Source organism: Caloenas nicobarica, chromosome 5, assembly GCF_036013445.1.
Source record: "Caloenas nicobarica isolate bCalNic1 chromosome 5, bCalNic1.hap1, whole genome shotgun sequence".
Classification (NCBI taxonomy): Eukaryota; Metazoa; Chordata; class Aves; order Columbiformes; family Columbidae; genus Caloenas; species Caloenas nicobarica.
This window is the reverse complement of record NC_088249.1, coordinates 12,342,923-12,369,284: the sequence shown is the minus strand read 5'-3', so window position 1 is coordinate 12,369,284 and position 26,362 is coordinate 12,342,923. Positions and strand designations below refer to the sequence as shown.

The 26,362-nt window shown below is 39.1% G+C and overlaps 2 protein-coding genes across 4 annotated transcripts in view; one reads left to right on the top strand and one right to left on the bottom strand.

Moving 5' to 3' along the window:
* Positions 1 to 2,509: 2,509 nt before the first annotated feature.
* WARS1 (tryptophanyl-tRNA synthetase 1) lies at positions 2,510 to 22,374 on the bottom strand. Of its 2 annotated transcripts, none has more exons than XM_065635412.1 (11): positions 22,322 to 22,374; positions 18,365 to 18,580; positions 17,076 to 17,283; positions 15,688 to 15,796; positions 14,704 to 14,823; positions 13,451 to 13,633; positions 12,084 to 12,184; positions 10,713 to 10,825; positions 9,468 to 9,641; positions 6,316 to 6,456; positions 2,510 to 5,088 (listed from the first exon to the last, which is right to left on the bottom strand). In XM_065635412.1, exons 2-11 carry the CDS (start codon positions 18,476 to 18,478, stop codon positions 4,930 to 4,932), a joined length of 1,422 nt encoding a protein of 473 aa, XP_065491484.1. In that variant the 5' UTR covers positions 18,479 to 18,580; positions 22,322 to 22,374; the 3' UTR covers positions 2,510 to 4,929. The 2 variants fall into 2 exon arrangements, with proteins under 2 accessions (XP_065491484.1, XP_065491485.1); XM_065635413.1 differs by having other exon boundaries at positions 22,336 to 22,374.
* A 264-nt stretch (positions 22,375 to 22,638) lies between these two features.
* The window catches only part of WDR25 (WD repeat domain 25), a 62,724-nt gene continuing 59,000 nt past the window's right edge, over positions 22,639 to 26,362 (top strand). The window contains exons 1-2 of one of the 2 annotated variants that reach the window (XM_065636349.1): positions 22,639 to 22,683; positions 25,254 to 26,026. In XM_065636349.1, the coding sequence (XP_065492421.1) occupies positions 25,310 to 26,026 (717 nt within the window). In that variant the 5' untranslated portion in view covers positions 22,639 to 22,683; positions 25,254 to 25,309. Of the gene's footprint in view, positions 22,733 to 25,253; positions 26,027 to 26,362 lie in introns of both variants that reach the window. The other variant, XM_065636348.1, reaches the window with a different exon arrangement.

Genomic DNA, 26,362 nt, shown 5'->3' with positions numbered 1-26,362 from the left:
CTTCTCACTTAAGTGTTAGGAGCAGCCAAAAGTTGTTTGTTTGTTTGTTTTCAAAGGTGCATTTTGATAGTTGTTAGGAGCATCAGAAATTCTATTTATTTTTCACAGAGGTACAAAGTTACATTAACATGTCAGTTAAAAAAACCCACGCCCACACTATTGCTTCAGAAGGAAAATCCCTAAAGCCAGAAATACTTTAATTTGCTCATCCTGCCTCAAGAGCAGCATAGATGTTTTCTATCTCCATTTTAATCCCTGGATGATGACATCTGGAGCAGACTAGATCCAGCCCCTGTCAGATTCTGTTGCAAGAGTGTCTTCTGGAGGTAGAGGAAGACTATATTTTTAAAGGAGTTCTTCAGGGTTGATCCCCATCTGGTCCACAGCCACGTTTACCAGTTGAAAGCAAGGCCTTCACTACACTGACAATAATTTTGCAGCAGACAGGACTTCTCAGCTACGCTGGACATATAAGAAAGGATCTTGTATTTAAATGACAGGTGCCGCTAGACAAGAATAAAGGGGACCTCTTCCACTCCAGAGAAAGACTGGTAAAAAGCTCCAGAACTGTCCTCCTGAAACCTAAGCCTTCAACTGGCTTTTAAAACGTGTTCACAGCCATGCTATCAAACCACCGTCATAATTTTTCTCTCAGGAGTCTATCCAACTCTTGCAGTTGAATCATGAGCAGGGTTAAAAGACCAGGCAGGTGCAGAGTATCTCACCTTAAAGGGGAGTGAAATGAAAGACCCAACGCTGAACTGGATTCTCTCCCAAAGTCCTTATGGCCTCAGCGACCTACCACCCACGGTTACGTCTTGGGGCATCAGCATCAAAGCATCAAACTTCCTTTAGTCAGAAAGTCCTTATAACAGAAGATTTAATTAAGTCCTCAAGATCTGGAATTCCTCTTAATACAGTCTACTACCCTCACCTCTTTCTACAAGGGACACATTTGACAGAGTGCTGTCCCAGCTGGGTAGTGATTTATCCTGGTTCTGCCTGGGTGTTTTCTGGAACCAAAGTCCTTCATGCTGTATTGTTCTCAGCCAACCTTGTTCTCGGGCATTACATCCTCTGAACAGAGGCAGTAAAAAATGCCTGCAAATCAGACTAAACAACCAGTTATCATTAGGCAGCATTGATACCATCCATGGTCAGCCCAAGGTTTGAAAATAAAGTAGCTCAGCTGTCCTAATAGGCTCATACATTCAGATGACTAAAAATGTCCCCTCCTGTGAGTGTAACTGAAATACAACTGGTTTGAAGAAACAGAATTACAGATGAATTGTAAAAATGAGTGGGAACAACTGCGAAGCCAGTGGAGAGGCTGAGAACTGTAAGCCTCAGGGTATTCAGCACCATGTAAAAGTAGGTTCTCATGTGGCCTGAACAAATGCTACATGAGAGGCAAGCTGTATCTTCAGGCAGCTTATTTCAGGAAGGTAACTGCTTTGCAATCCATCCTGTTCACAAGCCTTTACTGGAAATAACACATACACAGTATGTGGATGACAACCTGCCCTAGAGCAAGTATCCACAGTGAATTCCAACTGATACAAACTACCAACAGGTACAGGAATTGACTGGGTAAGTACTATAAACACAGGTACATAAATATGAACCATTTTTTGTTTAATAACATGACACATTGTACATATTAAGTACTTTACTACATACATACCAGGTTGGGTGTTTGGCTTCTGGATTTTAGAACGTGACTGCTTTATTTTCTGGTTTCTTTGTATTACCTTGACCTTCAGCTACTCTGATAATCACAAAACTATTTATTATGATAAATTAGCTAGCTGAAGGCCAGCTAACAGAATAAGACACCACATTTGCTGCGCTGATATTGGATTTATGTTGCTGTAGGGCCTGCAGCTTGTTGTATAGATTATTCCTTTCAGTAACAAAGTTGGTGGCCTTGGAAAAAAAGAAAGTTTTCTTTAGAAGGCATATTCTGCTTCGTGTTTTCATGTTGCTGATAATTTCTGTTTCCTCTGACAATGTTTATGAATATCCTAGTAGGCTTCAGCTTGCCTCTTGGTGACTGTGGAAGAGCCATGTAAAGCTGCTCAGAACCTGTGCTCTTCAGATAACAGCAATTGTGGAGTATCATGTTTCCACTTCAGTACCGGTCTTCAAGCCAAACCTACTGAAACATCATTGTAAATGGGTCACATTGACCTTTCCCTATTTCTGAGCTGCCTGCTGTATACTGGGAAATTCAACATCCAGTCTCGCCTGAGACCGGTTAATCTTCGGAAAACTGACCCTTACTAGCTTGCTTTGGGAGCAATCCAAAGTCCACCTGGCAGGACTGGGTAGAGTGGGTTACAGGGCACCTTGTGTCACTGCCTGAAAGGCACTGGACAGCAGAACAAGGACCAGCTCCATCAGATGACTAAATCAACATCTAAAAGGCTAAAAAGAGAGGTCAAAACCAGAGTATGTGTAAATTAAGCCTCTTAAAAATAAATTTTAAAAAAGAGTAAAATCAAATAGGTTTGAAGCAGACTTTTATCTACATTTTTATTACAGCAAGATGAACAAAATGCGAACAAATTGAGGAAAATGTAATGAACATTGCCTGATAACATTCATACACACTTCACACATGCTTTTGAAGAGTGCCTTGTCTTAATTTTTAAATACCGCTGGGACACGAACTATAATTACAACAGATTTAGGAATTTGCCAAGACTCCTCTGAGAAACTGTATCATTTCAGAGCACATTTGTAAGAAACTAAGGGAGTACTTGAGTAAGGTGCTTGCTCAGTAAACAAATACTGAATAATTTTGCTATCACTCTCCTTTCTAAATTTTCAAAACAGATTTTAATTACTGTCTTATAAAACTATTCCATATGATGCTTTGTTAGAATAGAACATATCACTGTTTCTCCTATAGCATGTCTCCCCTTTCCTGAATAAATAAAATAAGTCCTGCAGGACAGATCTGCATACAATATTTTAAAGAAGAAATTTGCATTACGAGTTTGCAAAAGCCCTTTAAAAGTCAATTTAAGTCTTGTATTTTATGTATAGCTTAAAGATGACAAAGAGTGAACTGCAAGAACAGCAAGGTCATCGTTAAAGTCTACAGTGAGCAAGAATTAGTTTACTATTGGATTTAAGAAGTAATTTTTCTAAGAATTGCTCCACCACTTAAAAAAAAATGTTTTCTACTGATTGTTAAAGGTTTGCTGGCACTGAGATACTACGTCTGTGGGTTATAGAGATATAGAGAGACAGCCGCTGGTAAACATTTACTTTAACATGCTTAAATCATTGGCGTTAGATTAGTGATGCCAGATCACGTAAACCATAAAGGAAAAAGTTAAGCATTGCTATTTGCAGCACAAGTTTGAAACGCCTGCAATTCAGTCTTTCCTTGGCACTTCACATGCCACTTGGCACACGGCGTTTCCATCTCAGCAGCGCGAGGTCACGGCCGGGACACACACGCGCTGCGTCACGGACCCGCTGCGGGTGGGGGGGCAGCGGCACCAGCTCCAGGCAGCACAAACTGCCCCGCACAGTCTCACGTGCCAACGGGATGGTCCGAGGGCTACCCAAGTCCATGAGGAGTCTCACCCTTGAAATGTCTCCCTCAACCCAAGTGTAATCAGCCGATTTCAAAAGTTTACAGTCAAATTAAAATTATTATTTTTTTAAACCAATGCTACGGTCATTATATGTCCACTAGGCCCCACAGTATAGAACTTGTTAAAGTTTAAATCTTTCACACCTCATTCAAGTGCCTTCTCTATATTTTTTAATGATTTGCAAAATACCACATATCAAGACCCACCTGTGCTATCAAAGGTGTTTTTATTTGATGTAGACAAGACTATGTTTGGGCTAGCAACTTTCCATTCCCCATAAATACAAGTCAGATCTAACAGTTTTCATTCAGCACTGCACATATTGAAACACATTAGCTGATCATTTGAATTTTTCTTCCATAAATCATAGCATAGACATTGAAGTTCTTTTTAAGAAAGGAGATAATTAAATATCACATGAGGTATTTTACAAAGTATATTTTCTCACTGGAATACATCTTAAAATAAGTACTCTTAGTTTCAATGACCTGGTGCAGCAAAACAGAACAGACAGTACCAGAAGTATCCCTGTGTGCAGCAGCAACTTCATTTTCACAGCATGATTTAACACTTGGCATTTTTTTCTAACTAGAAACTAAAATACACATTCCTGCACTATCTTGCACCTGAGAATATGAAGGAAGTTTACAACCTTGTGATAACCTCCTCCCTCCAGAGGAGTCAGACCAGTTGAATAGCTGCAGAAACAAAAGTACAGTGAGATTTCTGAGACTTGCCCTTAGGTCAAAGAGGAAGACAATAGCAAAACCAGCTTGATATTCCTTCTCCTGTGTTACAGATTTCCATTCTTTCAGTATTGATCCCAGGGCTAAGTCACTATGTAATCTGCTTTGTAACATTGATAATCTTTTCGTGTGCAGCATGTTCCCAGTAGCCCAAAAGGACATACAGTCTAGTAAACCAAGGTACACAGGGCAAAAGAAAACGGAACAACTAGTTATTACTTTGAGATATGACCTCTAATCGACGTATCTAAAACAATTTACAAGTTGGGCTTTATCATCAAAATGGAAGTTTTATTTATATTTTCAACATGAAATACAATAAAATACAGTGTTATGCTGACAGACATGCTTTTCTGCAAGATTGGGCAAGGCTGTCTTGTATACTCTGATTTTAAATAGATACAAGTCCTATTTTAAACTTTTCCTGTACTCTGACATTCATTGTAATTGACTCATCAAAAGCAATATTTATAAAGCACCGATTGCAGGCTGTACATAACTAGGGAGTGATGACATACAAGAGGAGACAACAATTGCTCAGTTTCGGTTTATCAAGTTCCAAATGTATTTCTTCAAAATTCAAAAGCTAGCTTCCGTGGAGTCATGAATTGCTTCACCATTTCATCTGTAACCTGCTTCCGTCGCTCTTGATGAGCTGCTATCAAGGGCTGCAATGTTTCAATAAGAACCTTCTTCAGCTCCCCCGTGAGCAACTCCCCACTTGTGTATGCCTGTCAAGAAAGTGTCGATTGCTAAATATGGTGCTATATGGAAAAGGACTCAGTGACAAGCATTTCCTTAAAAGCCTGGCCCTAGCAAATACAGATTTGGATGTCTTAAAAATAAGCATACGCCTTAGAAGCTCATGTGGTATCACACTGAAAATGTAACTTGCAAAATTGCTTGTTGCCTTTTAAAAGATTGAGGCAGTTGGGCAATTTTATTTGTGACAAGCTTGATGGACTGAATAAGCTGCATTCACAAGAACGTAACTGGGAAATCCTGTAACTATTTGCAGGAAACTGCAAATTTTTCTCCCCAGAATCCTGGTTCAAATAAATAGACACTCTAAGCTGTTTTTTGCAATGAGAGGTACAAATTCTCATATTTTTCTCTCCTTGCATTTGGGTAAGAGATAAGATGTGATTAAAATACCCTTTTCACAGCAAAGACACTCAGCATCTCCACTCCACAAGCAGTCATATTCACAGTCGGTAACTCACAGTATGCATGGGGATTAGCAGCTGCCCAGCCCTGCTCTTGGGTGGGAAAGAGTAGAAGGTTGGAGGAGAGGTTGCAGCTGTTCCCAGCAGGGGAAAGCTGATAAACCAGTGTGACGTGGGTACAATCAAATACAGACACGACCTTCCCAAGAACGTGTTTGCCTGGGATTGATGATGGTCACGTAGCTGAAGGAGTGAAATGTCTTTCTACCGCCCCCAGGGACAGAAGTCTGCCAGATAGTTTTAAGGAAAATGCAACTTATATGAAGCAGTTTTCACTTGGGACCAGTGAATCAGTTTCTCATAGCTATTGCATTTCTTGTGATGGTAAGAAAAAAAAAAACCAAGAACAAGCTTTTGGCATGAGCTTTTGGAGTTTTGCAGAGTATTTAGGTATCATAAAGAACAGGCAGAGTGTATTATACAATTAAAAACAACACTAATGCTACGGTGGTCTCATTTGAAAAGTAGGGCAGATATTGTCCTACACAGTGTTGGAAATCCTTATCAAAATAATAGAGAAATTTTTTTTTTTTTTAAAAAAAAGAAGAGACGATCTTTGAGAAAAAAGAACATTGAAACAAATGCAGAGGTCTTAATATTGAAACTTGTAAGGGATGGAGAGTGCAAGAATAACAGCACAATTACCTTCCTGGAGAAGGTTCACAGGAGGACTTAGTGCCAGCTTTGTCCTCACAGCAGGGAATTAATAATATCTTCAACTTGGCTACTCACCTGTTTCAGTTGTTCAAGCCTGTCATCATCTTCTAGGAAGAACGTCAGGTACATAAAAGACACGTCCACATCACAGTTACCTCCGTACTTCCTGTGCTCTTCAATGGTGTCTCTGCCTCCCGAGAAGGCATGCTTGTTAATCTGAAACAACATCATGATTTTGTGGTATAATTTCTACTAAATTCTGGTTCACTATATTGTAAACAGAGGTGTATCATGATCCTCTGAATTCTATATTAAGGACAAGCTGAAGGGTGAGCGGGGCAAGTTAATGCAGAGCCTCAGGACTGAAGCAGGGAGGCAAAAGGTGGTCATTAAAACCCGGCATGGAAAAATGGCTCTATACATACTACCCCAACTGCATAACCAGAACAAAAATGAAGCAAAAATTAAAAATAAACCACCCAAGATTCAGTCAAAAAAGTTGTAAGTCCCTTTTGCTGAAGCTGTTGTCTGTTGGACAGAATTCGTGCTTACAGGAAATGTATTCCATGTAAGAAAAAAGATAATCATCCCAAAAAAGAACGGTATGAAAATTTCGAGGAAATCCTAGAGAGAACCCAGGCTCCTCTTGTTTTCAGAGAAAAGAAAAAGAAGAGAAAGCAAAGTTAAAGATTAAAAAATTCTGGCTAGAATGGCTAAAATTAGACAAATGCCCAATTGTTCACTTTAAAAATTGAATACTCGCTGACTCACCGCCTCTTTTTAAGCACAGCTTCCTGTGGGGAGATGAACTGCACTGGGGAACACACCTACCTGCTCATCCCATTCCCAGTAAATTCAGCAGCCACCAGCCTATTTTAAAAATGTATACATGTGTAGAATTCTCAGAGCATACTAACCTTCCTACCAATCTAAACAAAATAAAATGCCAGGAAAAAAAAATTCTCAATCATTACCTGAGCTTTCATTTGGCTCTTGTATCTTTTCAGATATCACCATCAACCAGTCAAGAGACACACATGCATATAATGTAGATTTTTTTTTTTTTTTTTAGTTCTGGTATCTAGGAACTGTTAAATATTTACAATTTCTGAACATGCCTCTTATCTGTATAACTGTCTAGTGCTTTTCTGAATCTTTCAAACCACCATGTTACAGATGATATCTTGTGGCAATGAATTACATACAAAAATGATGCACTGCTGGATATCTTCAGAAAATAAACTGCCATCTGTCACATTACATCTATTCTTATATTGTAGGACAGGCTGAATAGCTGTGTCACTATCTGTAAAACTAAGTTTTTACACAGTGTTTTGCACTTCCCTTTACCTGTCTCCTTACTAGATTTTGAAAGTCTTTGTATGAAGTTTTTCCATGTTCCTCATCTCTACAGTTTGTCTTCTTACTAAGGTGAGAGGGACTAAACACAGTACGTCAGGTGAAGGCGCGTTACTGTTTATACAAAACACTTTCTATATGAATCTCATTGTTACATATTCTGGCACCTATTTGTTGACTGAGGGTTTCCATGATTTACCTATAGTGATGCACTGACCTGTTCCCTGAATTAGTACAGACTTAGAATCTAAATAACAGTTTCTAGGAAAACAAGTACATAACCGAGCTGTAATATGGTGCTGATAGGTGAAATAAGAACAGTTTATTATAATGTTGCCATTCATCTCCATGGATTTCCCAGAAGCTTCTCAGCCTTTCCCAATATCTAGCAATTTTTCATCTTCTATTACCTGTAAGTTTTGAAACTCATTACTTAGCAACGTACTAGTGATCTGAAAAACGTTGTAAGCGGTATTTTTTTTTGTGCAGCAGCAGCACTCTCTTTTTAACCTTCATCCATCACCACAAATCACCTTTCCTACTCTATTTTTTTATTTATTGGCCATAACAATATTTGTTCTTTCACTCAAGCTCTATTAACATAAAGTCTACTTTTCTGATGGGCTTCAGAAGCTGAAATAAGTCTCGGTTTGTCTTCCATTTCTCAATACTTTACAAGACGTTCAGAATTTTCTCTTATAGCTTTTATACTCCAAGTAGCTAGAATTATTTTGTTATTTTTCCAACTAGTTTAAGGATAGCAGAAATAAGACTTATTAACTGGACACAAGGCTTCTTGGATCTCTTTGCAGATTACTAGCTACTTGCCAGGAAAAAATGGAAGAATATTACCAATATTGCCACTAAGCATGCATCCTCTATTCTGAAATTTTAGGATTTTTTTTAAAAAACAGCAACTGTGTAACTGTGCGAATAAACTGGAATTATTATAATCCAAACACATGAAGAATTCCAATTTGTCAGACCAGTACTGTTTAATCAGCTTCTACATAAGATAATGAATCATTATGAGATGACTGCAGAAGAATCTGACCTATACACGGGTTTGTCGATCATAAGAGAACTAATCCAAGCCCACCCAGCAGAAATGACATATACATATTTTTTCTGGCTTTGACAGATAGTTGTTTCATGTCTGGTTATCATGCCTATAAATCCTTTTGCAAAGATTGATTTTTTTTTTTTTAATACTACAACACAAGTGAACTTTTGTTGAATTAAATGATCTGACACTGAGTAAGAGGGATTTTCTTTTGAGCTAGAAGGGGTGCTAGAAATATACCCAGATAGGAGAAAATGCCCCTTCTAAAACTTCTGTGAAATTCAACGTAACATTTATCTGTGAATGGAAGGGAGGAGTGCACAGCAGCAGCAGATCCCCAACCAGCAGCAAAAGTCTGACCTGTGTTGTAACCGACACTGCAATGCTTGGTGCTCCCGGCATTGAGAGGCAGTCAAGAGAAAGAGCTGTTTATTTGATTTACATCATGGACTGTCAGATTTCAAAACTATGGTAACATAATATTTATTTTTAGAGCATCAGCCTCCAGAGGTTTTGTTCTTTCACCAATGCTCTGCAGACATCAGATAAACAAACACAGTGTTTTGTACCTTATTCTAGCTAATATTTGTACTGTTAGACTAGCTGGCAAGGAAAAATATTATATTTGATAGTCTCGCTATATTTGCATAACTAAGTCAATTCCTGAAGCTGCTTTGCAATGAAAAATATGAAAAAAAGATGCAGATATGCTCAAAGAAAATATTAAAAAATTGCCATTGTAACCATGAGGACCACCACTCTTTGTCAAAAAAGCTTTGCACTCCCAAGTTTTGCAGGTTCTTACCTTTGTCTTGATTTGTTTGGGTGTATCGGTGAGGAAGATGGAGGAGTTCGGGTCACTAGCGCTCATTTTTGTCTGTGCTCCTTGCAGGGCTGGGAAGAAGACTGAGTGCAGTAAGGCTGGTTTAGGCTGCCCAATTCTAGGTGCTACATCTCGGGTCATTCTAAAATAAGGATCCTAGAACAACCATCAAGAAAAGCACAGAATAAAGTTGCAAAACGTGAATTAAAAGCTGATTAATGCTGACTTGTTCATGCCTTAACAGGTGGTCTCAAAAGACAAATGAAACCCAAACCCAAACAAACCCAAACCACAAAATGTTCCAGAAGCGACTTCCAATCCAGTTAATCCAGAGAAACAAACAAAATCCCTTTTTTCATTTCCATAGTTTTGCTGTATACTCCGATTCCCTCAATTAATAGCCATATTTACAAAGATTTCAAATAGTTGTGAAAATTATGCTTAGTAGGCCTGGAGATAGATGCAGATTTAAGATGCAAACTTCTTCCCAAACCATTTAACAACCAGCATAGAATCTGAATTAAATAAGTGATCAAGCTGGCAGTGCTGTGCTGCTGATCGGACTTAAACCAACTGCTATAATATTACTATGTAATTTTGTGGCTGATGAATGTACTTACATCATCTTTCAGTGACTGTCCCTGTGACTAAAAGAGCTAAAGATTCAGACAGTACAGAATCTGATTACTAGAAACAATGCTCATTCAAAGTAACGACACTACCACTGTCATTTGTAGCCGATGTTGTTCTTCCTTCATCTCTATATAGATGTGAATTGTTAAGGTTCTGCAGCCTTTCTGACAAATGCTTCTTTATGTTCTTCCTATGGTCCAACATAAATCTCTTGTGCCTCAAGTTAAGCTCATTACATCTTGTCCCAGTTACCATGGAGATGGCCAAAAGCTTCCTCCTACCCCCATGCCAGTAAACCTTTGCACAGATTTTACTGTCTTTGCTTTCACAGACACCAGCTCACTGTGAACTGGGTTGAGACCAAGACAGATCCAAGACTGGCAAGAACGAGTAAGGCATGAATACATGATTGTTGGGTTAAGCCTTCATAATTTTTAGGACTCTGCACAACACCCTTTTATCTCTTCCAGCTTCTGCCCAAGAGAGGTGCTTGCAGGAATGTTTTACAGATGTTCTGATACAACCATGAAGCTTGAATGGTACATTACAAAAACAAACCAGTGAAAACCAAGTTAAGTAAGATGATTTTCTTACCTGATCGATAGCACATGGGATAAGACACTGAATGTTCTCCTTGCCATTGAAGATCTGTGGAAATGACGAACTGAAGGATGGAGCAGCCTGAATAGCAGGAAAACTGATCTTTCCTAGAAAACATGTTTGGAAAAGCTGAAAAGCCAATATAAGCAATGATAAATAGAGGAAACTTTTCGAAACCCACAAAATGCACAAGTGAATCATTCAGATACTCACTTGAAGGCTAATATCTATCTTTATCAAGCACTGATGTCTTATCTGAGAAAACTTTATCTTTACCTTCTATGACATCAAACCTTCAAATAACACAGAAGCTAATGAAAGAAGGCAGGCTGTGATCACAAAGGTTCCAGAAAAGGTTCATCAGTCCATACTTTTTCATCACTGAACTATCTACCCATCCCAGAAATACAACTGACTATATCATCACTCTGAGCTGCTCATTTTTTCTCTCTTTGTGAGAGAATGACTACAGAGCTACTTATCAGGCAAGTTCCACTCCACGATCTTAGAATCATCGCTATATGTACGCCGTACTCCTGAAGCATCTCAGATGTGTCTAGTTTTCTGTTTTAATCATGGGGTCACCAATCTCCTTCCCTGATCAAAATCCTCCCAGAAGAGAAAGCAAATAGCAGATTTTTCCAAACATGTAATGAAACCATTAACACAACACCAATTTGTATCAGAGCACTGCTAAGTCAGAAGTAGGAATCTGTTCCTTGGTTACAGTGAAGGCTGAGAAGCTGTCACTGGCCCAATAAGTGGTCAAAGAATTATGTTACTGCCAGGAACACCAAGGTTTTAATGCCATCTTTGACGCAATGGTTTTTTTGGCTAATGCAACAGAAATCTGCAATTGCAGTAAAATAAATGGAAGACAGAGTTATCCAGCACCTTGATAATTAGGCTTTTGAATGCTCCTTAACTCTTTCATATATGTATATGCATGTGTGTATTAATGTAACTTTCTGAAGAGAAAAGCTTCTATATAATTTTGTCATAGAAATTTCTAGGAGGCATAGTTGACTATAGCTGCAATCACTATTTAAAAAAAAGGCAAAAACCAAACCAAACAATCCAAAAGACTACTTCTCTATCCTGGGCACTTCGATGTTGGTGTATTGTACTTTGCTGTTACTAAGGCAAAAAAGGTAGATATCATGCAAGAAATTCCACTGTAAAGTGTTTGTTATCCTGAAGGAGCCACAATAACATCCTTTTACAATCAGCCTAGAAACAAGGATCTTCTTGCTTTTTCTACTGGTTTCATGAGTGGCAGATACTTATCTTTTTAATTAACTACTTAAATAGTGCCATAGAGAGTAAAAGCAAGCATCACTTCTAGTAACTCATATTGTTTCCTACCAATGCAATCACTGTCTGTAAAGCCAAAGATTCCTTTCACTTGGTTAAATGTGACATGCTTCTGAACTTTGACAATGTTTTTGTAGAATCCAGTACTTGTCCTGTGACAAAGAAAGTGGAAAAATAAAAGAAGTCAAGAGCAGAAAAGTAGTTAGAAACATTCACTCCAAAAGCTGAGAATGTAAAAAAACTGCAGGATTAAATCTCAACATTTTTGTCTTTTTGTGGCCCAATAAGATGATAATTAGAGAATTATTTGCAAACAAGAATTTTATGTCTTGAAAGTTTAATTTATTCTTCTCTCCTCCCAAAATTTACTGCAAACATTTTTTGTCACAACTGTCTTAAACCCAGGAATATTTTAATCTGGAAACGGTGCTGAAATGCCTCATGGAGCCTGAAGTTCACTTATCCTTATGCTTCTCTGTGAACTCAGACAACCTGAATGAATCCTGTCTTCTGCATTGCTTGGTATCCCCAGTGTGTATCCCAATCCTCCAAATTCTCATTTTCTACAGACTAAATTCACTGGCTGGACTTTTTCTGTCACCAAATACAGCAGCAGCATTTCCAAATTGAAAATAGCTCAGCAACTTCTTCCTTTTTTTATTTCTGCTGAAGAGCCGAAGCAAAAGAAACAGCAGTTCTGACCTGCCCTTGTTCAGCCACAGGGCAGATGTGTGTTAATGCAACTTTTCAAGGCAGGAATGTCAGGGGAGTGAAAGGAGGAAAAACTGTAGGTTCCACATTCTGAGGGCTGTATATTATACAGTGCATCTCTAAAACATATTCTCTCATCCAAGTCTTTAAGGAAGCTCATCACGCCACATGGAGGAACAAAGCTCACAACTTCAGTTCTGAACTTTGTCATGAAACCTCTTCTTTCTGAGAAGGCACTTCCAACAGCAGTTTATTTTTCTTAAATCTTTAAACTCAAGTAATAATCTTTCATGCTGTACTGTTAAACTAATTCACTACAATAAGTTGCTGAAATGCCTTTTGTTAACACAGATAAAGTGTAAACACATCTCAAAGATTTTGATACCATCTTAAATCAACCTGGAGGTTTCTTGGTCTTTTAGGTATTTTTACAATTTAGCTCCTTCAATATATTTTTTCATAATTTAAACTTTAAGCATCACACACACAAGTATTTGTTCCTATGTTATACAGAAGAATGAAAATACGATATACATAAAATGTTAGACAGCAGAAAAATCAATAACTTTATATTTTAAGAGTTGCAAAACTTGTCTTGAAGCTTTCAAATTTAGATGCATTTATTAAAACACTGCTGGCTGTCAAAGTTGGAGAGAAAATACAGACACTATTTTTCATTGCAGTATCCTAAAAAGCTTTATACTTACCCCAAATAGTCTAAATCAGAAAATATAAAGGTTTTATTGACGTCAAAACCACATGCGATGATGTCTTTTGCATTTTCTCTAGCATATTCATGTGCCCTCTCAGTTGTCAGGTCCTTCCAAAGGTACTTCTCATCATCAGTTAACTGTATAACTAAGGGAACATCAAATACTTCTTGCAGCCACCTAATAAAAGCAGAAATATTTTATCTCTAAGTTAGTTAAAATGAAGACATAAGTCACGCAGCTAAAATACATTTAAGCAAAAGGATACAAAGAGATCCGTTTGTCTCTTCTTTGTATGCCTATGCAGTTATGTTTACATGAACAGAATAAACATTTCATATAGATGAAAACGGCAGCTGACCTGGAAACAAGACTCACACTTCTTATTTCCTGTATGTATGACAGCGGTCACCATTTGCAATGGAAAGAGAATTCAAAGAGACTTTCACAAAGACATTGAGGTGCTGGAGAGAGTGCAGAAGAGGGTGACAAAGCTGGTGAGGGTCTGGAGCACAAGTCTTACGAGGAGCGGTTGAGGGAACTGGGGCTGTTTAGTCTGGAGAAAAGGAGGCTGAGGGGAGACCTTATCGCTATCTGCAACTACCTGAAAGGAGGTTGTAGGATGGAGGGTGTTGGTCTCATCTCCCAAGTAGCAAGTGATAGGACAAGAGAAAATGGCCTTAAGTTGTGCCAGGGAAGGTTTAGACTGGATATTAGAAAAAAATTCTTCCTGGAAAGGGTTGTCAGGCATTGGAACAGGCTGTCCAGGGAAGTGGTGGAGTCACCATCCCTGCAGGTGTTTAAAAGGTGTTTAGACGAGGTTCTTAGGGACATGGTTTAGTGCTGGAGTTAGGTTATGGTTGGACTCGATGATCCTGAGGTTCTCTTCCAACCGAAACCATTCTATGATTCTATGATTCAGGTCTGAGTCCAATGTCTCTGTGTCCTGCTGCGGCAGGCACCGCATCATGGAGTCGTGTTACTGAGTCTCATCACAAACTTGTTTTTAAGAACAAAAATTCTAAGGAGTGCCACAGGGCTAAGGGTGCAAGGAAGAGGGCTTTATGGTGGCAATGCAGGGATTATAACTTTAGTGAAAAGGTAAGATTGCATTGTTTAAATTCATTAATATTCACCTCAAATAATCATAACTCCTTGCAATGTATCATTTTGGCAGTTACATAAACCACACCTGATATTTCCTTAGGAAAAAAATGTTTTGATTAATACAAATGGTAGAAATAACTTACTTTGTGAATATAAATGGGATAAGATGACCAACATGCAATGCCTGAGAGGATGGCCCTCTGCCTGTATAAAGGTAAAAGGACTTCTTATTTTCATAAGCATCAAGGATTTGGTCCATATCTCTAAAGACAAAACAGAGAAAACACGATGCAACTCTTTAGGAAGAAACATCATCAGCTAAAAGCTTCTATTCAAAATTTGAGTGCTTTTAAAGCCAAACATATTTATAAATAAAATATAGTATGTTAAGTGTCCTAGAAATAAAAATGTTTTGTTTGTTCATTTTTTTTAATTTAAGTGTCTCCTTCAGTCTCCAGGAAAATAACTCAAAGAAAAAATAAATTAAAAAAACAAAAACCAAAACCAAAATGTACAACTTTTAAAATTACTTAATTTGATCATAATTTCTAAGGCCCAGTAGAACAGAGCTTGGAATCATTTCCCAAACAGGTTCAGACAACCAGACTGGAATGGTTTCTGGTGGAGGTTGTGCCCTGAATCATGCTCAGGCACTTATTTGAAATGTGCCAGCTGCCTTAGTTCAAAATCCCACGTATGTTAACAATTCAATAGTGTAGATGACTGGCAGGCTGGTGCTTAAGATTATTCTCTGAGCCTTTTTTATGTAGCAATACAGATGAATAGGTCCACAGGTCACGTGGACCCTTGTTGAAATCACATGAGCTCTGGACCTCCTTGCCAGGCCACTTCCTCTGTTGGGCTGCTACCACAGCGTCAAAACAGAACCTGTACAAAGCAAAGACTCCCCACATTTCTTCAGTTTGGGATTAGTGAGGACATATCAGGAACTGATATAACCAAGGGTTTCAAATGTTGCTGTGGAAATCTGCAGTAGTTGCTAATTTCAGATGACACACTTGCTTTGCCTTGGTGGTCTTTTACTGGTCCTAGGTTTCTCCCAGTAATGCTCACAGAAAGTCTACCTAATCAGACCTGTTTGAATTTTAAAACATGAAAAAACTCACCTGTGAGAAAAAAAGATTCCTCTTCGTAGAAAGCGGTGAGGTTTTTGCCCAATAGCTCTTTCTATTCGATTAATCAGATCTGTGTCAATTTTACTGCTGCCAAACCGAACTACAATAATAAAACACAATAATAATAATAATTAAAAAAGCATAGCTGTTAGGCTTTAGCATGGCTTTAGAAAATTGATTTACATTGAAGTCATGCTAGTCATTATCAGAAGATCTTGAGATCGTGCCAACATAAGTACTGTACTCTTTCCACTTTTCTACAAGACTTAGAACTCCCCTCCTCCAGAAAATAAAAAACCTTCTCCATATCTCCTACACAAGTAACAAGATGAGAGATCTTGTCCATTTCTAGATTTTAACAATTCTCATTCTTCCTTCTCCCCTGCCAACATGTATCTTTCTTTGCTCACTTCTCCCTTTCCAACATTATCTTTCTCCTATTACCTTCTGCAGACTAAGCCAATATGCACATACATTTGACAGGATCTTATAAAAACATCACACTGAATTGAAAGAACTCTGACACTAGCAACTGACCTCTCAAAAGCAAATATATGGTTATTGACACAGAAGGGTATATGCTCTGCTGTGAGAAACAAGCTGCTAAGCTGACACCAACAATGTACAACAGTTAAAGAATCTTCACTGAGGTACTAAACGTGAATCGAAGATTTACAATAATTTAGAAAAAGCAAAATAGTAAAAATTAATAAATAGTTCTCTCGCCTATTTCTATGTTAGACCCAAGCAAGCTATAGAAAGTGGACTGTGAAACAAATAAGGAAATTAACTAACCCCCTGTTTCTTAAATTACAAAACTTCGCAAGTTTTGTAACATTCTTGTCTAAAATATTTTCCATTACATGCACATTTTTTGAATAAGCTGTATCTTTTTCATCCCAGCCAGCACATGGCTGCTTGATAGCGTGTCTTGCGAAGGAGTTATTACACTTAAAGATTTCTGCATTAGTTTGGATCAGCCCTGCTCTCCCTAATTTGCCACTCAAGGCAGCTGTGGGGAGATGGTATGAAGAATCCTACAGCCTGGTCAGAATGCTCTGGGCTCCAGCTGTTCTGCATCACAGCCACAGAAGATGCAGATACTCACTCACAGTGTTTTCATTAACATAACTTCTAATAATAGTTCTTATGCCAAAAACTAAACTGCGAGTAAAACTTTTACTTTAAACTGAAAAGTTCTTCGCAAAGTATTTAAGTCTTCCATAGGAGATCCCTGCCTGGGACATTTTCAATTTCTACAGCAAATTCTTTAAACATGCAAATGCTAAAATTAGACATAAATTGAATTATATCTATGATGTTTTTTATCAGGATCATTTGGCATAAATTTCTTAGTAGCAGTCAAGAAAGAGGTGTACCTATGAGTTTGTCATAATCCACGCCTTTAGCATTTGATGTCTGTACGGTCCAGGGGTCCACAAAATCCTCATCCTCTTCTTTAGTTGTACCGTTGTTTATTAGTACAAGATCTCTTGGAGGCAAGCCTGCCTGATAATCTTGCCCTGTTGTTGTTTTATATGACAGTTTTAATGACAATAGCATCCTCACTGCTGCATCAATTTCATCCTGAATAAAGGGAAAAAAAAAAAAAGAGCTGTTTGGCTTAACATACTTAATATAAACAATTACATTAATGTCCCAACACTTCAAAATCCTGCACCCATGCTTTGACTTGAATTGCGTTATTCATAAATTCTAAGTCTTTAGTTACATGTTTGCAGTATCACTGCCAAAGGTAAAAGAAAAGCAAATAACAGGTGACCGTTTCCTAACTGGCAGAATTTAGAGCATCATCATAGTTAAGATATTTAAAGCACTTCTGTCTCACTTGTCAGTTTCTGTCTGAGGAAAAAAAATGCTTGCCTGCTTTTCACAAATATAACAAGCTTAAAGGACAAATTTCTCAGATATATAAATATAATATGAATTATTATCTAATTTACAATGCTTTTAGTGGCTCACCTTAAAGTAATTGATTCATTACAATTCATTGACAGATTTGAAGACAAACTAGAACAAAAAGTTCTTTATGACTTTCATCGATATGACCTTTTCAATACAAAACTATTGTAACATCTCATGCAAGCAATAAATAGATCAACACTTTATTTGACTCCCAGTTTTCAAGGCTTACTCTCACAGGCAACACACTAAGCCCAAATTAAAACAGTGATGACAGAATAGGGAACTTGAAATTATGGCAAATTACTAAATTGCTTAAGGGAGATTAAGCAGGGACTGTCAGGACAGTTATAGGAAGACATATTCGCTAATATGTACAATAACACATGGAGGAAAAGATTTTAATGAAGCATCTAAAACCAGTGAAGAATGCAAGTGATAAAAATTTTACTTGAAAACCAAATCCCCCGGATCATGTCACAGAGCATGGCAACTAGCTGAGCCAGATTTCTAAGCCTATGACTCTCTGTTCTTACTTCATGAGTAAAAACTTTGCTCTTCCTAGTGACTACCTGGCTCCAGGTATGTTCCCAGTTCACAAAACTAGATATAAATATTTTTTAACAAGATTTTTTTCTTACTGCAATACAAAATAAACCTCAGGACAATCATATTCTTCAGCACTCTTAAAGAGAGACCTAACTTGAAAAGGGATGGGTTCAAAGCGTGAAATGGAAATAAATACCTTTGGTGCTTTTCCTGCTTTCAGTGCTCTGACTTTCTCTCCTTGTTCAGTTACTCTTTCAAACAGCTGAAGCGGACTCAGAGATTTCAAATCACAGTTCAGACTATCAGCCATTTTGCCAGACTTCAAAGGATCTGTTTATTTACAATGCAACTAAATTTAACGTCTTCAATTCTTTGGCTTGTAGATTCAAAACAGAAGCAACATCAAGGAGAACTGCAGGGCAAAAAATAGTGGTTTATTCTTTTGTGTATATCTTGAAGATTAGATGAACAGAATAAGAATACAAAAACGATACTGACCCCATACCTAATTCTACTCATATCAGATTGATAAATGTGGAGGCATTAACACAATGACCTTCAGTTTCATACAGGAATGGACTCAGACTGACAAGAGTACCAAATACATTTAGAGATCACTCTTAATGTTGTTCGTCTATGCATTTAACGCTCGAACACCTTCCCAAAGTCACGCTTCTGACAAAATTAAAAATAATTAAATATCTGCACGATTCAGAACATCTCAGAACAGTTGGTAGAGGTTATCTGATTCCTGATTTTAATGTTTTTGCTCTACTTGATACCCTGTCAAATTCTGAATCATTAGATTTTATAACTATCACAAGGAATTATATCTTAATATATGTACTACAGTACTTCAGCCCCAAAACATAAAAGAGAAAAGCTTAGTCATCTTCTTTACTGCTTTCCTGCAGAGGTTACAAATCACTGAGGATTAGTGAGAAATGCTGCTTTCTAAAGAACAATCAATCCTTGGGTAAGCAATAGGCTGTAAATGTAAGGAACTATTTGTTTCTCAGCAGTACTTAGGAAAAATAGCCCTGGGAGATGGCTTAGGATGATGAGAAAGCTGAGAATAATAACACAGCCGTCTTCCTATGTGCAACATGTACCTTGATCACTGGAGCCTCCTAGCACAGAGGGCACCTGTGCTTCCACAAATGGGCTTCTCTCCCAGGCTAACATCTATAACGTTGTATATATTAAGAATAACATCATCTGAAAGTTTCTTAGAAATCTATGCATTAACAGCAACTGAGGCTTTGGAAAACCACAACTGCACAGTGTACAGGATGCTAACACAGAAAGTACAGAAACTTAAATAATGCTGTTAAAATGCTAAGTAGGCATATACTGTCTGTTTTCAAATGCATTAAAATAGTTTTCACCCTACATAAGAAATATCTTGATCTTTGTACCATCAGTTATAATCTAAAATGTTATAAATAAGCTCTGCTGTACTTAATTTCAATGAATGCATTGACCACCTCTTGGTTATTTCCAAGGCAGGAAACGCCTGTAAAAGGGACTGCATTAAATTAATTCATACTTTACAACATATGCCTTGCATAAAGACGGCACAGCAATTAATGGTATCCCAGCAATTCCTTCCTCCAGTTTTTCTAAAATAACCTGATAAATTGTCTTCAGGTAATCTCTGATCTAAAACCAGAGTTTTATTTATGTCTAGGAAATCCAGTGAATCTGTTATCAACCTGCCATGAGTGAAAACTCATTTCAACTACAAAGGCAGAATTCCTTATTTTAAGAAATCCTTATTTTCAAAAAATTATTCATGCTCAGCAGCTCTCTGTACAAAATGATGAGGTCTTTAGAAGTACTTATGTTCCGAATATTTTTTTTTTTTTAAATTCAAGCATCATGCTGTTTAAATATTCAGAACTGAGGATAAAAAGACATCAATTTGATTTGGGAAGAGAGTTTTAAAACCATTATGGTTCTGATTATAGTAAGCTTGTCATATTTACATAGAAGAAAATAAGTGTTAAAAATGGGTAAGGAGGACACCATCTGTCAGAAAAACACCATTCTAAGTGAAACTGAATCTATATCAAATGAATCCATTTGGGATGAACATACCACAACAACAAGGTACACAGAGAAGCCGACAGAGAATTAGAAAATAATTTCATAAAACCTGAGGCTGTTAAAATGAGATAACAGTGCAGATCCTAATGACAAAAGTGAACTAAAGGTGAAGTAAATTTTCCATGAAAACCATCCTTACAACTTGGCCAGGGTTGCGAAGTGCTGCCTCACGATCTGATGCAGTCGATTTATGCAACCACCCAAGCTATTGTGTAGCTTTTCTGCTTGAGGAAAGTGATGTCATCTCATGCATAAGCTGATGCTTATTTTACATGCACTGTGTTCACATGTGACAGTGACAAATGCAATGCAAGCTGAAAGAGTAAATTAACTTCATACTGAGCTGCAAACAGTGGTGTGTTGGAAACACAACATTCACCCCAGGCATCCTCTGTCACCCTGCGCCCATGTCCACGAAGAAGAACTCTGTGCCCATGTAAAGTCCTACCGATTCGCAAAGGAATATGTTTCTCTGGAAAGTCTCCTCAGCATATTATTGATCCACTGCTACACATGGAGTGTGAATAGATTGAGATTACAAGATACACAAATAACTGAAGTGAATCATAAAAACTGTTAATAAAAAACATGTTCATTTGCCTCCCTTTTCTCAGAATTAAAAAAGAAGAAACAAAAGCATATAATAACGCATTAGCTGTTCAGCAGCATTTCAAAGCCTTCCTTCTACAAAATAATCAGCCTAATCATAACCTTGGTTATATTTACATAGTATATATTTAAACTGCCACAGTAAAAAGCCTTCACCTGCCTAGAAAACTTCAGAAGGTTGCTTTGGTAACTCGCTGGTTACCAAAACATATATATCATTGAGGCTTTATTTGTCAGACAGCTGCAATATTCCCAGATTTCAGCTTCAGTTGAATACCCTGAGAAAGCTGAGAAGTGTACAGATCTACTTGCTAATTTAATTCACTTAGTCTATTAGCCCTGATACTGTACTTAGATTACATAGGACATTTAGGATCAGAGTCTAAGATGAAGTTAAAAGCCATTAACTGTGTGCCTCTTCTATCTACACAATGCACGGTGACTTGTAATGGGTACTGCTCCAGCGACTGTTTCAGAATATTAAATCATCATGAGACAAAGCTCAAAAATAATCCTTGACATAGGTATCAGAAAAAAATTGTATTCTCTTTTCTTTCTAGCTGGATGACAAACACAGGAAACAGTGAAAATTATCATTGATCTATCTGCTTGCGTAAGTTAGAGACCTGAGAATCAAAGAACAGGGTTTCACAGCATGTTAAGAAGAGCTCTTTCATTACAAACATTGTGCGAATGTACACCAAGACTTCCAAAGCTAACACTAATACAAAAGTCACTCCCAAATTTTCATGAACAAATGAAAGAAGGTGAATTTAAGTCTAACACCACATACATTCCTGAAATCTGCTTTGTTTCCTGAAAATAAAACAAAAAAAGAGAAGTGAAATTAAAGTTAGCAGTATGCATACAGATGTAGGGTTAAACATGCCTTGAGGGGTACTCCAACATACGCTGCATTTTATAGCGGACGCACCTTCCTAGTCACGGTAATCATCAATTTATCTACGAAAATACACTCGAAGCATGCAAGATGATTCCCTGAGACGATAACATGACCACTCAACCACTCTCATGTGAAGAAAGTCCAATATGAATACTTCCTGTGCTACAGCTGTTAAGAGCTAAGCTCTTGTGCAGGAACTGTTATGCACAAAATTAACGAGAACGCTGATGTTTCCAACCCCGGGGCCCCGCCGCAGTCCGCGGGCAGGGCCGGGCAGAGCCACCCGCCAGCTCCGCACCGACCAGCGGCGGGACTGTCCCCGCACCACGCCCCGGGAAAAGGGCCTTTCTGTCCCGACGCACTGGCCTGGGAGCCACGGGGGCTGCGGCGCCTGGCAAAGGGCGAGAAAGAACGTGTCCAGCAGAGACCCCCCCAGCCCAGCGCCTCGCGGCGGCAACGGCCACTCAGCCAACCCCTCTCCCGCCCGGGGTCTCTCAGCGGCCCCGCCCGCCGAGGCCCTGCCCGGCTCACCCCGCTCTCCTCACCGCTCCGCTCTCACTGCCATTGCATCACTCTGCAGCCGGCACGGCGCTCACGACTCCCGGCTGGGAAACGCGTACCCCCCGGAACCATTGCTTCCCGCTGCTCTCCCTCCTCTCACAGCCACCAGCCCAACGAAGCGCCCCCAGACCGCCTGCAGCGCGGGAGGAAGAGCTCCTGCGCGCCCAGCGAGCCTCGGCCTGACCCTGCCCGTCCCTGCGGGAGGACGGTGGCACACGGAACTGTTGGAGCGGCACGCCTTGTTTCCACCCGGCGCGCTTGTGAAAGCGGAGCCGCCGCGGGCCGGCGAGTGAGTTCCGGGCTGCGCTGCCGGCGGCGGCTGAGCCGCGCAGGTACCTGCGGAACGGGCGGGGTCGGGGCGGCCCCGGTGCCGGGAGAGCGGTGAGCGGGGTGGAGGTGGCCCCGCGAGTGGCGTCGGTCGCCCGGGCGGGGAGCGCGCGTGGCTGGGGAGCGGCGATGTCCCCGCTGCCGGGGGAGGGGAGAAGGAAGCGGCCTCGGTGCCCGCGTCCTGCGGCGGGTCGGTTTGGAGTCCCCTCGCTGTGGCGCCGGGAGCGGCCCGGCGGAGCGTGTGGAATCCCGGCGGGGCGGCCGGCAGCGCTGCCCTGGGCCGTGTCGCAGCCCTGGTGACATTTACCGTCAGCGGGCGGGCGGCGGCGCTGTGCGTGCCGAGCTCAGCGCTCTTGGCTTTCATGCGCCCGCACGGAGCAGGCGTGTGAAAAGGAGATAAAACAAAAACCCCATAAACTTCCTTGTTAGCTTAGTACGTTGTAAACCATACCGTTAATAAGTTCACGATCTGGTATGTTTCCAGTGAAGTACATTGTGGTTTTTTTCCCCCTACGTTTTTCTTTAGTTAGGGCAGCGTAAGGAGGTTCAGGGTGGCGTTTCTTTAAAAACAGTCTTAAGATAGCAGAGATGCTTTGCTTTTACAAAACCACTAATGCTTATAGGCGATGCGTGTGATGGGATGGCCAAATTTAATGGTACAGTTTTTTTCCAGTATCCCATGGGAAACTTTTTTAGCCTGGTATGTGCAAGGCACCATCTTCCACCTACCCCTGAATCTCACCTTGTTGGTTTTTTTTTTTTTTTCGTGTTAAAACGAAGTAAAGTAACTTTGAAAGTCCAACCCAATCCACTTGTGTGTCTCCATTTATAGCTGTCAGCCAGAGGTTGAACTTCGTGCTGTGATTGCTCTTTGAACATCAGGCATTTTGGCTGGGGCCTGTTTTCAGCACTGCAATAACAAATAGGAACTGCTTGTTGCAATTATTGTCCATCAAAGTTATCATTTATTTGATAAGAGGTTTCAATTTACTGCTAAAAACCTCCATTTCCTGTTTTGGAATTGAATTGTTAAGTTTTCCTGAAATGCTACTTATTTTTTTCCTTGATGCTAAGCAAAATGCTGTATTATTAAAAAAAGAAATGTCTTCGCCCTCAGTTGCTGTCACTTACAGCTCTCACAAACTTCAGATAAAGGCAAATTGTACTCTAGGGGGAGATATTGATGCTTTTATGTGCTAAAATGTTAGTCACCTCGTTCCAGTTAAATGTCTTGATCACCGATTTTGGAAAGGATCTGTGATGATGAATGTGTATGTCTTGAAAGGAGCCCGCCTTCTGGATCTGTGCTTGGAAACTTCATTACAGAATACAGTGTAATGTAACACTTCTGTAGGTTAAATGAAATGTGCTTGTTTCAGTTCAAGAAGATATAATTCTGAAGTTAAGTGAGTAGTACTTACGAGTTCCAGTGTACTACTCCTGCAGTAGTATTTGATAGGACCTACATTTGTGGCATTAGTTCTGCACATGCTTACGTAGATACTGACTTTCACATAGCATTCTCATTTTAATCAACATGCTTTTGAGAGCGGTTTCTTCACTGACCTAAAGCAAGAATTTCAGCAGCTGATCTGAAAGTGGTGTGTGTTAAATCCCTGTAGCATGAGGAGTGCTAACAGCTGGGCAAGGAAACAACACAGAAATAAAATGTCTCATTTAATCAGTCTTGGCAATTGAAGGGTAGCAGTACTTTTTGACTATAAACAGCAGAGGCTGAAAGATTATTTTTGCAGACACATCAATTGTTTGAATGTAGTTAACCTTGCACTCCACATGCTCTGTCCAAATTGGTGGGATTGTTACGGTGGTGAGTTATTCAGCTTGTTATATATGCAGTCTCAGCATGAGATTTCTTTCTCACAAACACTTTGAAAAAGTTTATTACACAGTAAACAAGGCATCTGCGCTCTTATTTTTCTGTAAGTAAATGCAAACAGTGAATTCAGGGTAGCTTCTGGCACAAGCCTGTTCTGTAAAACTAAAGGCGGTGTGGGACTTTTTCTGTGGGAAGAGTTGGAAAATTTCCTCATGCTGCAAGACCACTGAATGGGTCAAAAATATATTTATTTTTTTAGTTGCCAGTTCAACCGCTTCATACTTCTTTCAAGTCATCTGTACTGTTAAGAAATAGACATTGTTAGACTGACTTCAAAATAGTTGTAGGATTTCTATTCTTGTTAATATACATACCCAAACACTGCATAATTAATTACCGTCTCTTCTGTGTGTGGGGAAGTGCTACTGCAAGTAAGGTTAAAGTGATTTGCAGTAGTTATGTTGCAAGTTTGTTTTCCTTTTCATACTCATTTCCATTGTTTTGTGGTATGCAAATGCTTCTCTGCAGTACATTAAAAATGTATGCAAAGCGCTTGGAGACAAATGGTGTTGCATAATTGAATGTACAGATGTGTTATAGTAGAAGAATAAATTCCATTAATAAACAGGAATTAAAGTTATGGATTTTGTTTAAGAAAAGCATATTTGAATCCTTAAGTTACTCAAACTGTAGACTCTGTAATAGATTGTGCTTTGAATAATCAATTCTTTATTGTAGATCATAATTTTGGAGGATTCCAGCACTGAGATTTCTGGAATTTGCTGTGTCTAATCATGAGTTCATCACTGGTCGCTTATGATGATTCAGACTCTGAGGCAGAACCTGAAAAGACTGAAGTCCCCAATACTTCCAGCAGACAATCAAGCCTTCCAAGTTCTTCTGTGGATCGTGTTCAGTACTTGGCACCTGGTAGTTCGGGTACAAAATCTACATATGAAATGCATCCTACTGAGAACGCTGGCAGTTCTGGCACAAGTGCTGTTGGTGAAGATCCCCCTGAGCATTATGCACAGAATAATAACACTGATTTGACATCTCCTTATTGTAGGAGAGCGTACTCCGGCCATACTGCGTTATGTGTGTCCTACAAAAACTATGAACAGACATCAAGCTCTTCAACAAACTCTGGAAATGGTGTTTCCCAGAAGAGAATACATAAAGACAGTACTGGTGCCATAAAAGGAATTAGACCATATATCCCTAAAAGGTTGCGTCAAGAAAACTCCAGTATGCCTGAAAAAAAAGAATCTGATCAGAGAGATAGGTCAGACTATGACGTTAAGCTAGACATATCAGGAGAGAAGACTTCGAGAAAGATCTCTGAATTTATTAAGCCGTATTTGGGATCCAAATATAAATTAACTGAAGTTCCCGAAAGCTTAATATTTTACATGTCAAAACACAGCGGCCCTGTTAATGAAATCCAGTGGTGTCCTGTGCGAGAACAAAGCCACATGCTTCTCTCTGCTTCTATGGATAAAACAATCAAGGTAATGTAAAATGAGATGCTTTGTGGAGCAATCATTGATGTATAACATCAATAAAATTTACTGCTCTCAATTACTTATCTTTTATTCTCTCAAGTTATAATAACTTCACTGGTTCTGTAGTCAGCATAACCTATCACACCATCAAAGTCTGAATCGTTTGAACTGTAGGTAATTCTCCCTTCATCATCTTTCCGAAGCTTTTTTTACATCTTTGTCTTAAAGATTAAATGGGGGAAAAAATACCTTTGTTTTTCTTTGCAAGCGTTCTTTAATATATTGAATAAGTTAAATTTTAGCTGCTACTTGAAGAACAGACTTAGAAGGAAAAGGCTAAGG

Coding starts and splice junctions, on each gene's coding strand:
- WARS1 (XM_065635412.1), bottom strand. CDS start 18,478: ATGGCTGATAGTCTGAACTGTGATTTGAAATCTCTGAGTCCGCTTCAG. Junction 15,797..17,075: donor GGATTATGACAAACTCATAG/GTACACCTCTTT, acceptor TTATTATTGTAG/TTCGGTTTGGCAGCAGTAAA. Junction 13,634..14,703: donor ATCCCATTTATATTCACAAA/GTAAGTTATTTC, acceptor TGCTTTTATTAG/GTGGCTGCAAGAAGTATTTG.